The following is a 15,881-nucleotide window of genomic DNA, read 5'->3' as shown; positions in this document are numbered from 1 at the left end:
TCGGTCATGTCCGCTCTATATCTATTTAACCGCTGGGAAAATTTTCATAAAACTAGCATCAAGCATTAATCTCATCAAGACGACATGCAGAGAGCACAGTCAGATCACTAGGTCCAGGGTAAAGGTCATCTTTGGTGGTCAAACAGCTTAACTTCGTGTCAGCTCCATATTGTCTAAACTGCTTCAAAGATTTTCATAGTACTGGCATGAAGTATTAACTCCATCAAGACGATGTGCAGAGCACGCAACCTAAGAAACTAGGTCCAAGGTCAAGGTTACACCTTGAGATCAAACGTCAAAAATCTTAAATTCGTGTCCGATCTAGTTCTTCGGAACTGCTTGGAAGATTTTCATAAAATTAGCATCAGCTATCTGGTCAAGATGACGTGCAGAGCGCACATTCCAGGTCATCAGGCCAATGAAAATGTCACTTTAATAGGTCAAAGGTCAAACAGATTTCCTCTTCTTTGCTTCATATCTTCTATACCTCTTCGAAGATTTTCATAAAACTGCCATCAATTGTTTACCTTATCACAGCATATGATCCAGGTCACTTCGTAGAGGTCAAAGATCAAATAGCTTAAATGCTGTCCACTCCAGCCTTCTAAACCATGTGAATGAATTACATGAAATTAGTAGCAATTGCTAAAGGTCCATTACTAAGAGAAAGTGAGTTGGCAATTTTTTTCATAGCAAGTGCATAGACTTCTGCAAGACACTAAATAATGAAGATTGGCAGGTCAAAATTTGCAGAAGGTCTTTGGATCTCAAAGAAATGTATGTGTATTATGTTGAAATTTCAATGAATCGACAGAATGACCCCCAGGTCTTTTTAACTTTCTTCATACTTCATAGAAAAATGATTGTACATATACTGCTATATATTTTAAATTTCTACATACCAACTTTCATTTTCCAATAAAATGAAATAGTTTCTGTGCTTTTTAAAAGAAATTAAAATGTTCACTTTCCTTAGTATTGGACCTTTAACCTCATCCAGACTACATGTAGAGTACTCTACCCAGGTCACAACGACCAAAGTCAAGGTCATCATTAGAAGTCAGATGTCAAATAGCTCACATTTATGTCCGTTCTTAACTTATAGTCTTATCTTCTTAACAACTGGAATAATTTTCATACAACTAACGTCCATTGTAAACCTCAGCAAGATTACACGCAGGGTGCATAACAAGGTCAGTAAGTTCAAGGTCAAGGTCCCACTTGAAGGTCAAAGGTCTTGATCAAATCTTTTTACATTCCCTGTATCAAAGCAATGTCTGAGGGTATTAATCGCCTTCAATGATAGTTCTAGTTAGTCATCCAGTTACTTGCGGAGAATCCAGGAATACTGCTGAATAGGTTTACTGCTCGCCGTTACACAAATAAAATACTGTTGAAGAACGGCGCTATCCGTTCACGCTCCCTCTCCCCCAACACCCACCCTCGCCTGAAATGCAACAAAAACCAAAAGAAAAAAAAAGAGAAAAAAACCTATCTACCCTGCTACCGACACCAGTCATCTTACCAGGTGCCATTAATGCCCTCTTGTTTGAACAGCTGCATCCTGAAATGGTGGCTAATGGTACAGAACATTTTTCTTTTCTAAATTGCAGATATTGGAGTATATTAACGTTATGTGTTTAACTATCATTTGATACCAAAACTTTTCTTATACCTTTAAGATCAGTTATAAGCCACTCGTGTTAGATGTCTACATATAAAATACTTGACGATGCTGGCACAATACAATAAAACAAAAATGTTACATAGTTTCAGCTTTTTAAATTATAAATCTTATTTTCTATTTTTTCTAAGGGCAAGTTCAGTTTAACCCGTTATTCAGTGAGATCGATAGAGATAAAGTAACGCCATCTACTGCACCTGTTGGTCATGAACGTCACGTGACTGATATGGGACGCGCCGATTCTTCTCTCGCACCACGTGGCCATCATAAACACGTCATAGATTCTGAAAACTGGCTAACAGTGAAGTCCCCGGCACCGTTGACCACCAGAAATATCGAACTTCAGAGGCCACCGATGATGACCGGTCGTCGATCTCCTTCTATGATAATGTCTGCCACGCCATCCTCATTAGGGGACGCCAGTTTAGGTCCCTTTTTACCGGAACAAATCCTTACTCCTAGAGATACGTCATCAGCAGCATCAAGCGTCCTTGATGTACCCAAGATTTATGTCGAAGTACAAAAACCAAAAAGGACTGATAAAGCTCGTAAGAAACCGCGTAAGCCTGATACCGAACAGAAATCGGTGAAGCTGTCCCCATTTTTACCCATCAAAGAAAAAGAGAAACATGTTTACCGAGAAGGAAGTCCTTTACCTCAGCAAATTCTTACACCAAGAAACGCCGACGATATAGTCAAAGAACAGGAGGTGAAAAATAGTGCAGACAAACCAACACAAAGGAGGGAGAAAAAGCCAAAGGGAGATCTAATTGATAAAGACAAGAACTTGCTAAAGATTTATAGTAGAAAGGATACGAATTCCCCAACGCCGGGTATATCTTCACCTCAATACCAGAAATTAGCCGGATTTGAACAAGACCATGAAATATCGGATATCGAAGTTTAATGAAAAAATACTTAAATTGTGAGAGGTGTAAGTAACGAAATAGAAATACGGCATTTGAAAATAAATATCGCAAGTTTTAAGTATAAAGTTAACTGGCACACAAGTGTGTTACAAAATGTTTTCAAAATTATTTTATAAGAAGTTAAGGAAGGAAAATAAACAGTTATAAATGTTCGAGCTGGTGAATAACACATTGTTATCTAAAAGGGAGCAAATTGACATTGAATTAGGTTTGAAAGATTTACATATATGTTATTGTTTCTAAAGCAGTTTGCTTGTAGATGCTTTTCCCTTTTTCTTTATGATCCTTTTGCTGTATAAATAAATTCTTTGATCCGAGGTTTACTATATTTTTGGTTCACATGACGAAAAGTACATCCTGTAAAATTTGCGTAGGCGCAAATATGATTTGCACCAGATCCTACCTAGCGCAAAAAGTACACCCTACGCAATTTTGTTACGGGTGAGTTTTGGTTGACAATACTACGGTGCCCCGTAAGGGCCATCGCCGCATATTTTGAGCTAGAAACAACAACAGATCGATACTAAAATGTTGAAAAGTCAAACAACTGAAACTACGATGGTAAAAAGTTGAAATTAGTTCGAATTTCATCATAGAACTTTCAACGTTCAACCATCGTGGTTTCGTTGTCTCACTTTTCAACACCGTGGGTTCGTTATTTCGGTTTTGTATCGTACTTCAGACTTTTCACCATCGTACTTTCGGCTTCATACTTTCGACTATTCGTCACCGTTGTATCGCGTTCCTGTTACACTTGTGCAACAACGGATTCAAAAAACAATGGACGACATGATTAAGTTCTACCACGTGTAATGATAAAAAAAATTGTACTCGTGGGCGTGTGAACAGTGATTCTGACATAACTGAAATCTGACAAGAATGAATAAAATTTGATATGACGCATTAGAGGACTGAAACATTAAAACAAGAAAGAGTTAATGTACCTTTTACATTTTATTAGTAATTTATACTTCAACAATATACCATAATAAAAATATATAAAAATGTATTTGTACATAATGAGCTAAAGCGTATTACGAAATATGAAAACAAAGATGATCCAAATCATGAAAATGAACATGTTTATAGAATGTCGTAAATAACCTTGCCACTTAAGAATTAAATGGGTATAAAAGAATACTAAAATACTTAAAACAAGTGTATGAATGGGATTACAGCTTGATGTATGGTGTTTTGAACAAAATGGAATAGTAAATGAAATCAAAAGAGCATAAAACATTTCGCTAAAACAGAAAAATGGCCTCTGGCTTTAAAAAACATTGAGCATTTAGCTTATTTGCATAAGTTCAGGACATAAAAAGAAAAACAACTCATGCTCTTTGGTTATTTCGGAGTTGTTCAAAGGTAAGTTTTCTCAATTGCAATTTTATCGAATTTACTTTTAAGGCTTATAATTACTACTAAAGCGTTAAGCATGTTGTGTTTTTTTTAAAGAATCATTTTAAAATCCGATAGATCTACGTTTTTTTTTCTTTAAAGATAAAGAAAAAAAACATATATTAAAAAGTAACAGATGCATTTCATGAAGCAAAAACAATGAACAGGCTATTCTGAAATTTTCGCGACTATATAAAGAAACAACAAATATTAATGGTTACTTGTCAAGAATATATATAAACACCTTTCCTAACGTTTGAAACATATACATATGGCACAAATTAAAGCACAGCGTCGGAGGAAATGCCCGATTAGCATGCCTTTCCCTTGAGGTATATGTGTTTAACTAGCAAAATGGTATTGAATACCCAACTGAAAGTATGTACAGTAGAATAATACAGTATTTAAGGAATTGCCTTAAAATAAATACAAATATGAAAGAGAAATCAAAATTCATTGAGCTACATTCCTACTGTCACTAGAGCAGTCTTTTAGTGTCTCGTTGCCGAAGCAAATACATTCTCACTTGGCAAGTCTTTGGTGTTTTAGCTAAGTTAACCAACTGAAAATATACATCTGTAAACGGATTGTACCGGTCTGCACAAGGAGATACCGAAATAGGATCTTGAGTAAAGGATATTACATCTTGAATATGCACCAACATAAACTGGTGTGTTGTTAGTTATTCTGAGTATAACACAGAAACTGTGTTCAAGCAGCAAAACTTACTCTCCACAGGAAGGGCCGCGTGTAATAACACCGCCGTTGAAGGCTATGAACTGTAAAGTTGTATTCTTAATAAGAACAAATTCTAAATAGATTTGTTTTTCAGATATCCAGCAGAAATTAGCACATATCTGCAGGATGTATTAATACCTCTAAATAATAAATTAACTGACTTCTGTGGCGCGATTTGTAAGTTCCATAAATTTCACTCACTGGAAGTGTTTCCAGTTTTCTTCCTAAACACTTATATTCTACACTTTCTATCGGCAATAAGCTGGCTTTGTAAGCACGTATAACTACAGTTCAGCTGTAAGTTCTAAATGGCTAAAGTCATCAAAATTTCCCTTCTACAACAAGATCTTCAGTGTAGTATTATCAAATGGCAGTAGAACTTGTTCTGTTTTCCATCGACCTAATGTATTGAAATATGACGTCATGGAGGTACTTAAACTCCTCCTGCAATGTAATAAAAGCAGATTTAGCTTTAACAAGCAATCTATGATACAATAAACTTCGCTTATAAGGAACAGGTCGGGACCTTAAAAATTTGTTCCTTATAACCGAGGTTCCTTATATCCGTATAGCGAACTAGTTCCTTGTAACCGAGGTTGGTATAACGAACACAATTTGTATAGCGAACACAATTTAATAACGTTTGAAAATGGCTATACATGTGTTCTCACTTCGGGCCGACCATGAATCTTTATGTGAGAACTTCGCGTGTCTATCAATGTTTTATATTTATCTTGCACAAGGAAATTCTACACTTAAAATGACCAAACAAACCAGCCATGAGAAAATATTTTGTATCGTATCCATTTTGAAAACAATGTGAGCCAATTATTGTTTAATTGATTCGGGAACGGCTACGAAAAACAACACAATCAAGCCTCTGACTGTCCTGCAAACATTCTAATTTCAGTCATCATTTAATCCAATTATCGCGATTAACAGTGAACTTAAAACTCCGAAGTAAGCCACGTGTTAAAAACCAAATTATTTGTTACATAATCAGCGCGGTTTGTCGCATGATGATTAGATTACGTAAACACACAATGCTACATGTACCTTAATCGACCATTCATCATTTAGAAAACGTGAATCTCTGATTGGCCAGGAGCAAAAGAGTCATCGTTAACTCCGCCTTTTGACCGACAGGAGTAACGGTTTTCCGTTAATGTTATTCATTGTGTATTGATCAAGCACGCGCAAAAAAATACATGTGTCCCGGGGAATCGCGTCTGGGATTTTCTAGCGTCCTTTTTCAAAAAGTATGATTCTAAATATGCAGAATTAAGCGTGTTGTAATAACTGGGTAAGTTTATTATAATACTTTTTGTCTTTGAGTCTGTACAAATGTAGAGATATAAATTAAAATGTGTGTTATCTAGGAGTTTAAAGACTAAAGCATAATTCGTGATCGTCTAGTATTTGGTAAATGTTAAAGATAATATTGTATTTTTTTTTCAATTTATCGTGTCCGTGATTTAACAATTTCCGGTTTTCAATAATATTTTTTGTCTGTTCGCTATAACCGATGTGTTTTCCATTGAATTTTGAACTTTGGGACATGAAAAAATGTTCCTTATAACCGAGTGTTCCTTATAACCGAGGATTTTTACATTGAATAAAGAAAGAATAAGATCGGGGAATTGAAAACTGTTCCTTATAACCGAGTGTTCCTATATCCGAGTTCCTTATAAGTGAGGTTTACTGTACAACACCTAAAGATAAATTTAGAAAATATAAAAACGATCGGATAAAACGCTTCAAATAGTCAATCTTCAAGCTGCACAACAAACTTTTGCTGGCCCTAAGTGTTAATTTGTGTTTCATTCATATATTCTGGTTGAAATTACCAGAAGTACAAGCTATTTTACTGAAATCAAACACAACATGAATGCGAAACTAGAAAATGTTTCACGAAAATTGTCATGCATCATGTAGAACAATGCATTCGCATTTTTCAGTGTCAAAGCACGAGCAAATAAATGAATATCTCAAGGAGACAAAACGTGTTATTAGTACAGACCACAAAAGGAAACGTGAAGGAACTTACAAACGTTCTTATTGATTTAGCTGTTGCATTCCCTCCAATGGCAACTGTTCTCAGAACGTCAGAACGTTTTGACTCGATAAGGATTTCTAACGTGGACGCCACCAGTGTAAACAATACTGCCCGGTCATGAAGATTCCTGTAAAGATAAATTATTTTAGATTTTAAAGTTTTAAACCATCTACTTGTCTCTAAAACCATTATAATGATGGATGTCAATGCAATAGAGTGATCAGTAGCCTTCTGGAAGTTTCAATCTGGCTTGTGGCTAGCCAACCTCATATGCACTGTTATAATACAATATTTCATTCTAAGTCACTAAGCAAATTTTCGTTTTAAGATAATGGCAGTGTGGCTTCTTGTGTCTCTTTAAATTTGTTTCATCTATGAACTGTCTTGTGTTTTTCATTCCTAGCGTTTAACATTAGACAGAAAAAAAACAAGCAAATTCGATGAATTGGTATCCCCCGCCGAAAGGGTTTGTGGTCAGGAATGGCAAAAAAATATATCCGGCAAAAAGTTAAGGATGTTACTAAGAAGCAAAAGAAGCAAATAATTTCATTTGTCAAAATCAATTTAACAGAAAATGAATGCTATTTTTTGGTTGGGGGAGGAGGGGCAGCGGGGGTGACTGGGTGAGGGTATAAAACATCGATTATTGTCATTGATCATCGATGTTGATTATAAATATTGAAATATGGATGGAAAATTAAAAATGAAAAAAAATAAAAATGTGGGGGGGGGGAGGGGGATGACTGGTTGGAGGAGTGAGGTGGGGGAACAGTATAACTTTGTATGTCGATAAATATTCATGAAAGTCTGAAAAAAATAATAATAAAAAGGAAAGAATTTTTTTTTTTTTTGGGGGGGGGGGGGTGGTCGGGGGAGGGGGGTGTGACGAAAGCAAGGTGGTGACCAGGTGTGGGTACACAACTTCACATGTTTATAATAAATGTTCACGGAAAAGAATGAAAGAAGTTTTATGAAATTCTACCAATTGGTTGGTTTGTTATGTACAAATCTGTAGATTTTTAAATAATTAAAGGGCAATAACTCTTAGGAAAATTGACCAATTGAAAAAAAAATGACATACATCATCAAAGTATGTTGATTCATATTTATTTTAAGTTTCATGAAATTCTACCAGCTTGTTACTGAGAAATGGCTGCAGACGTGGATTTTTCAGTAAATAAAGGGCAATAACTCTAAGGGAAATTGACAAATCCAAAAAAAAACTTGATGGACATCACTGCAGTATGTTGGTTCATATTTATTTCAAGTTTCATGAAATTCCACCTGCTAGTTACTGAGAAATGGCTGCGGACGGACATTTTTGGGCATTTTTCATTAAATCAAGGGCAATTACTCTAAGGGAAATCGACCAATCCAAAAAAAAACTTGACGGGCATCATCGCAGTATGTTGGTTCATGTTAATTTCAAGTTTCATGAAATTCTACCTGCTAGTTACTGAGAAATGGCTGCGGACGGACACACGCACGCACGCACGCACGGATGCACGAACGTGACGGACGGACAACGCCATTTCAATACCCCCCTCCCGATTTCATCGGCGGGGGATAATAAAGCAAAAAAACACATGTGAAAATTTCTGTGAGTACTTACTGCTAGCAATATCTGATGCTGGCTAATTTTCAGTTCATGCTTATTTTTAGAAATAGACATGCAGCGTAATTTTTTATTTATGCTTATGGTTAGCAAAAAAACACGACTATGTTTGTTTTTAGTTAAAACTTTCAGTAATTACTTACAGATAATTAACAAGAATAATTCTTTCCCTCTGTGAAAAGTTGATCTGCTGGAATCGCTCCATGAACATCAGTAGTGTTGGAATTAGTGGGAATTTATCTTCGCTATTCCAGAAGAAACATTCCAAATGTCTGATGGCACGCCTTCCTCTTGTCCCCTAAAACAAAGTTAATGTTTAAATTTACTCACTTATTCCCGAAAATACTGAAAACATATCAATTATATATGCCAGAGAGAATAAACAAAGCACACAAGTCTAGATTTCCCTGCAATGTCAATTTTATCAACACACATTCATTCTCTTGTCTTGAAATGAAATTTTCTTAAATTCAATAGCAACAATGGAGACGCGTGTAAAGAGAACTTTGTATGCTCTTTTTCAAGTGATTCTTGCTATATACAAGAGCTGTCGAAAGGCAGCAACGCTCGACTATTCAACAGCTTTGTCAATTGAATGAATATCTAAGTCAAAAAAGGGACATACATTTGTAAAAATGCTTAATTTTACCAAAACCAGGACGCCAACGAATGGGCGAGTCCAACAGCTCTACCTATTCTCGAATAGTCGAGCTAGTAAAACTCGATAATACGAGAATTACCTCATTTTCTAATTTGAGGCTGACTATTCATTATTGAATTCATTTGAAGCAGATTATTCATGTAAAAGAATCTACTTTTTTTCTGATCACTGAATATTCGAAAAATAAATAATTGAGATGATGTTCAACTAATCCAGATAAATTTGTATTTGGTTCATCTAACAATCTGAATTGGAATGGCATCACTTACAACTCTTTGAACAGTAAGTTTAGTCTCTCTGTGTGAGCCATGCAACTGAACGTCAATACACTCCACGACGTCATGTCCTATCGTAATCCTCTCACCGGGACGCCAAGAAAATGACGCTTCCTGTTCATATAAAACAAACGTCTTATCACAGTCATGATTAAACATGTAAATTAAATTAGCTTAAATTTATTTACTTCACAACTTATGTTGCTTACGATGTCTGCTTCCTGAAATATTGACCAGTACTCGCACCTTTGTTAGGGATTGGTGAGACTGCGGTTAAAAACCGCTCTCACTGGGATTCAAACTCGCAGTCTCTGGATCTGGGGCCTAGGACTCTATCTCTGCAAGAGACTGCATCCCTGTCTATACCCCATAACAGCATCTATTCTTCCATTTATGATCAGCGTTTTGAAATTCCTTTTGGAAAACACAATTTACACTTTATATACATTAATTAGAATTAGAATTTAATTATTTATATATATGTGCTTTTTAATAGCCGATCTGGAACTAGTCGATGTGGTATTTCAGTGTTCATGCCATTGTCTTTTGTTGCTCAAGCAGCCCAGGCCAAGTAGTTCCAATACCTATTAATTCAAGCTATATGACTGGTTTTGCCAACACGTTCATACAATAATTATAAGCCCCTTGTTTATCATTTTTGTATTCATGCGCGTATTTCGCGTTGCGTCAAAGCCAAAATTGATAGCAGTAATATTCGAAAAAATAAAGTACGGCATAGAATGCATAATGCATGATTATATAAGGAAACGTCCTAAGACAGCCCATTTTATGAATTTTCAACGACTCTTAACACATACTTTTATCTTGTTTGGGTTTGTTTTTTTTTCAACAAAACAGTAGTGTTGAAAATATTCAATGAAATAATTATTAAACAGGGCTGGGTGTGCCTTTTGGTGCTAACAACTCAACATATTTACAGTGATTTCTTATGAACAACAAATCAGTCATGATGAAACTAAAACATTACCTTTCCAATAGAAATAATGGTTTCAATCTGTCTTTGTTGTAAGTGGTTCCAGAGAACTTCGGACGCTGCAGGTGCGTTTACCAACAGAAACCCACTGAGATTCGCTCCAAGCTATGAAAACAGATAGATAATGATCTACATTATCAGACATGAACACACAAAAAGCTGACATAATTTATTCTATCTAAATGTGACAAGCATCCAACGGCTGCGATCTATTTAATTTTACATGACAAGCGACATTATTTGATCAAAGAAATTTACTAATTCAAGTTCGTTGTTGCGTCACGTGATACAAGTTCTCTTGATGCAAGGTTGATCTCGATGCGCACAAAAGCAAGAAAAATGTTTGTAAACTTGATTTCTAAGAAAAACAAAACATGTTTTGCTTAATACATTTGTATGTAGAAAATACGTTTTTGGTGATAAAACTGACATTATTAAACTCAGAAAAAAAGTTAAAAAGATCCTACTACAACCCTCGGAGACCTTTAGAATGAAAGAAATAAAATCCTGATCTTGCGAAGTCAAGTGGCGCTTTTACGAAAATTCCGGTTACAGGCTCAATGGATCAAACGGTAAGTATTCACATACCAACTTACCGGCAAAAATTCTGGTATTCTGTTTGGGGTACCTACGTTGATTTGAACGTCATCTGGCTCCACTGAAATGGAAATAAAATCTGTAAGAAGATCCTTTGGGAGAACAGAGCACAACCAAGCAAAAAAAGAGCAAACTCCGTTTGACCGTGTCTGTTCATGAGAGGTAATAAACTGTGTAACCCCCATCATACACTGGCAAATGCAATTATTACATTTAGCTTATTAGTTTTAATTTACATGCAGTTGTCGTCCACATCAGTATGTTGCAAAGAGGACGTTATCTTGCCCGTTTAAAAGGGTAGGTAAACCATACTTAGTCTAATAAAAATGATAGCCCGCCAGCTGGTTGTGTGATTCCATTAAATGATGAAATTACATAAACATTTTATTGCATGTCGGATAATTGATAGAAATGTTACCTCTATCATATTTTAAAAGTTTGAACTCTCACTTTTTTCGATGGATTATGGAAATACAGCAGCAATTTGGTCTGATAATTTAGAATTGTAAAACATCCCTTGATCAGAACAACACTTAATCGCGGAAGAAATGAGAATTTGATTGAATCCATACAAAAAATAATGAAATACAAAAGATCAAAAACATCTTTCACTCTTAAGCATAACATTTTAGATTTCCTCGCTGTTGTATCTGGAGTTCACTCAGTAAAGGATAAGTCGATATTACACTCAAAAACAATATTTTTTGGATGATACCGATATCTGAGGTAGCTTACCTGCGGCATTGTAATAAGAGTTGTTTGAATTTCCATTCGCTGCAGAATGGTCACGTGGTCTCTGTGCCAGGAACGACTTAAAAGTGGAAAATAAAATGTTTTGATTTTAACTGCAATGTCAAATAGATATTTGCACTATTCTAAACTGAAATGAAACAAACAGATGTCGGATCTATCAACTAAGCGGGAGGGTACATTTTCTCACAGTAATTAAACTTTAGCTAAAATTCTCTAAGAAACTGTACTGAAAATGTTTATATACATTTTTTCATATACACTCAAGGTACGTGCATTTTAAGAAATATTTATTTAAAAAAAAATGTTTATCTACGTTGGAAAACTGAAACTTGCATCACAAAAAAAATTATATAAATCATTTCCTTCAGTCACATCAACATTTATACAATTTGAAAACTAATAATTACTATTATTACCTGGAATGAATCATAAAGAAGTGTCCGTCCGTCCGGAGTAGCTTCCTGTAGTTGTAGGTATATCCTCGAGAAGTCATCATAATGTATCAGGTTAGACTGTAGTTTCACGCAGTCATACATACGGCGCACAGGATGCTTTCCTGTTTGAAAAAAAAATAAAACTCAAATTTTCTAAAGATTGTTCAGGCCTATTACAAAATGACAAAATTCCGGCGTCCATGAGTTCCTAGAAAGATTTGTTTTATAATAGTATCTATTTTTGCCAACTTACTCAGCTTACTGCCTTATAGACTTTACTCTCGTTAATTAATATCCAATGTGTTACAGTTTTTGTAGTCCTAATTAATGTACATGTATATGAAATCCGCAGTCAGACGCCAAAGTGCGATTCATCGACTGGAATGAAAACATGAGGGCCAAGATGGCCCTAGGTCGCTCACCTGAGAAGCACACCATAACAGTGTAAACATGTTTGACCTAGTGATTTTATGGAAACAAATATTCTGGCCAATTTTCATTAAGACTGGACTAAAAATGTGGTATCTTGAGTTTAAAAAAGTATTTTCTTAGAAATGACCTAGTGACCTAGTTTTTGACCCTAGATGACCCATATTCGAACTTGACCTAGATGTTATCAAGGCAATCATTCTGACCAAATTTCACGAAGATCAATTGAAAAAATGCAGTCTCTATCGCATACACAAGGTTTTTCTTTGATTTGACCTAGTGACCTACTTTTTGACTCCAAATGACCCATATTCAAACACGACCTAGATTTTATCAAGGCAATCATTCTGACAAAATTTCATGAAGACCAATTGAAAAAATACAGTCTCTATTGCATACACAAGTTTTTTTTCTTTGATTTGACCTAGTGACCTAGTTTTTCATTGCAGATGACTCATATTCAAACTCGACCTAGATTTTATCAAGGCAATCATTCTGACAAAATTTTATGAAGATCAATTGAAAAATACAGCCTCTATTGCATACACAAGTGTTTTTCTTTAATTTGACCTAGTGACCTAGTTTTTAATCCAAGATAATCCATATTCAAACTCGACCTAGATTTTATCAAGGCAATCATTCCGACCAAATCTCATGAAGATCAATTGAAAAATACAGCTTCTATCGCATACACAAGGTTTTCTTTGTTTTGACAAGTGACCTAGTTTTTAACCCCAGATTACCCATATTCAAACCCGACCTAGATTTCATCAAGGTTATCATTCTGACCAAATGTCATGAAAATCAATTGAAAAATACAGCCTCTATCGCATACACAAGGTTTTTCTTTGATTTGACCTAGTGACCTAGTTTTTAAGCCCAGATGACCCATTTTCAAACTTGGCCTAAATTTCATCAAGGCAATCATTCCGACCAAATTTTATGAAGATCAATTGAAAAATACAGCCTCTATCACATACACAAGGTTTTTCTTTGATTTGACCTAGTGACCTAGTTTTTGACCCCAGATAACCCATTTTCAAAATTGGCCTAGATTTCATCAAGGTTATCGTTCTGACAAAATTTCATGAAGATCATTGAAAAATACAGCCTCTATCGCATACACAAGGTTTTTCTTTGATTTGACCTAGTGACCTAGTTTTTGACCCCCAGATGACCCATTTTCAAACTTGGCCTAGATTTTATCAAGGTAATCAGTCTGACTAAAATTCATGAAGATCAATTGAAAACTAGATATGCTTTTGAGAAAAGCGCATGTCTCCCACAACTGCCCCTATGTAAAATGTCTAGTTTCTTTAGATTGTTTAGACGAGTGGATCCAATTATATGGTCTGGATGAGTGGATCCAATCAGTATTCAAGGGCCATCAATCAAAAGTGCTTGGGTGGATTTGGCTAGTTATCGAACTTGGCTAAGGTCTTATGGCCAAACGCATTTTTGTTCAAATTTAGTAAAGATCGGATGAGAAATGTTGGAGTTAGAGAGCGGACAAGAGTAAAAAGGTGGATTTTTCGGTAATTCAAGGGCCGTAACTCCAAAACGCCTAGACCGATCTGTCTAGTTATCAAACCTGGCCGAGGTCTCATGGTCAAACACATTTTGTTCAAGTTTGGTGAAGATCGGATGAGAAATGTTCGACTTAGAGTGCGGACAAGAGTAAAACTGCCAACCTTTCGATAATTCAAGGGTCATAACTCCAAGACGCCTGGACCGATTTGGCTAGTTATCGAACCTGGCCGAGCTCTTATGGTCAAACACATTTTGTTCAAGTTTGGTGAAAATTGGATGAGAAATGTTCGACTTAGAGTGCGGACAAGCTTTGTGACAGACACACACACACACACACACACACACACACACACACACACAGAGACTGGAGTAAATCAATATGTCTCCCACACCACTGTGTGGTGGGAGACATAAATACAGCCTCTATCGCATACACAAGGTTTTTCTTTGACCTAGTGACCTAGTTTTTGATCCCAGATGACCCATTTTCGAACTTGGCCTAGATTTCATCAAGGTAATCATTCTGACAAAATTTCATGAAGATCAATTGAAAAATACAGCCTCTATCGCATACACAAGCTAACTGTTGACAGACAGACAGACGACAGACGACGGACATCGAGCGAACACAAAAACTCACCTGAGCATTGTTCAGGTGAGCTAAAAATAGATATAGAATGGAAAACTGTGACATGAAAAAAAATCACTAAAGACGTCTTTATCTATGTATCCGCAGTCAGACGCTTACCTCGCGTGCCATTTGATGTTGCGGGTCTCTCAGCATCTTTTCCAAGGCGCTGTTGATCATTCCTCCGACCTCTCATAGACAGACGCTGTATTGAGCGTCTAAGTGACTTGCTACCGCGGATGGACAACCGGCGGAGAGATGAGGCAAGCTCACGAAAGTGAATTGATTTGCTGTAAAAAAAATAGTGCAACTACTGATGTAAGTTTGAGCTTGAAAACACCCATATACACGTTGCTTACTGCATTTTTGCAAGTCTTCGGTTTTGTACCATTACATGCAGTGTATATGTATAAAATGAAATTAAAAGCTGACATGGGCTGCTAGATAAAACTTTGATGTAATTGAGTATCTTTATCATACTGCTTCTAGTCGTGCGTTTTGTGAGTTAAAAACTCCAAACCTATTAAATATATGGTCAATTTAATACTGTTGGTAAGTGGCAATGTCAGTCCCACAACGACATGTATAAAATAAAACGCAACTTGATATTAACCCTTATCATGCTGGATACGATTGATTATGCCTTTGCGACCAGTGTATATCATGATCAGCCTGCACACCCATGCAGTCTGATCATGATCTGCACTGTTCGCCATTCAGTCAGTATCTTTTTGGTAAGCACCCCTTTTAACAGTTAATGGTACTGTCCAAATTGAAAGATGGACAAGTTCATTATAGAAATTTAGCTGGGTAAGGGTTAAACAATTGGTAAAATATGAACATTATCAGCTTTATATTTTTCTGCTTGCATAAATTGTTATCAAAGAAAACAGTTGACTTGGTGTTTTATTTAAACGAAATATGATAAGTTGTATGATTACAAAAAATGTATATAAATTTTAAGCTGTGTTGACGCCTCATAAAAGAAGTAAAATTAACTTGATGTTTTAGGCTTAAAGCGATGAATCTAGCGTAAAAATATTGTTCTTATCACTTTTGTTGGGGAGTGTTTTATGAGGGGAGTAAACGTATGTTAACAGAGATTCTCACATTCACATGGACATCAAGTTAGTTTGAAAGGAAATGACGTCAATGTCATC

General features: G+C 35.8%; 2 protein-coding genes across 2 annotated transcripts in view; one reads left to right on the top strand and one right to left on the bottom strand.

Annotated features, from left to right (window-relative positions):
- The window catches only part of LOC123558342 (CUB and sushi domain-containing protein 3-like), a 76,360-nt gene extending 73,430 nt beyond the window's left edge, over window positions 1-2,930 (top strand). Inside the window, exon 87 of the mRNA XM_053543317.1 lies at window positions 1,816-2,930. Within this exon, the coding sequence (XP_053399292.1) occupies window positions 1,816-2,591 (776 nt within the window). The 3' untranslated portion in view covers window positions 2,592-2,930. The remainder of the gene's footprint in view (window positions 1-1,815) is intronic.
- Window positions 2,931-3,554: 624 nt separating this feature from the next.
- LOC123557006 (delta-like protein D) overlaps window positions 3,555-15,881 on the bottom strand; it is a 29,890-nt gene continuing 17,563 nt past the window's right edge. The window contains exons 14-22 of the mRNA XM_045348173.2: window positions 14,842-15,011; window positions 12,117-12,256; window positions 11,683-11,758; window positions 10,947-11,008; window positions 10,345-10,455; window positions 9,351-9,470; window positions 8,564-8,718; window positions 6,797-6,932; window positions 3,555-5,193 (exon numbers count right to left, since the gene is read on the bottom strand). Of these exons, the coding sequence (XP_045204108.2) occupies window positions 5,113-5,193; window positions 6,797-6,932; window positions 8,564-8,718; window positions 9,351-9,470; window positions 10,345-10,455; window positions 10,947-11,008; window positions 11,683-11,758; window positions 12,117-12,256; window positions 14,842-15,011 (1,051 nt within the window). The 3' untranslated portion in view covers window positions 3,555-5,112. The remainder of the gene's footprint in view (window positions 5,194-6,796; window positions 6,933-8,563; window positions 8,719-9,350; window positions 9,471-10,344; window positions 10,456-10,946; window positions 11,009-11,682; window positions 11,759-12,116; window positions 12,257-14,841; window positions 15,012-15,881) is intronic.

The sequence above is a fragment of the Mercenaria mercenaria genome, chromosome 5, assembly GCF_021730395.1.
Source record: "Mercenaria mercenaria strain notata chromosome 5, MADL_Memer_1, whole genome shotgun sequence".
Lineage (NCBI taxonomy): Eukaryota > Metazoa > Mollusca > Bivalvia > Venerida > Veneridae > Mercenaria > Mercenaria mercenaria.
Note: the sequence above shows the minus strand (reverse complement) of the source record. Positions and strands in the feature narration are given on the sequence as shown.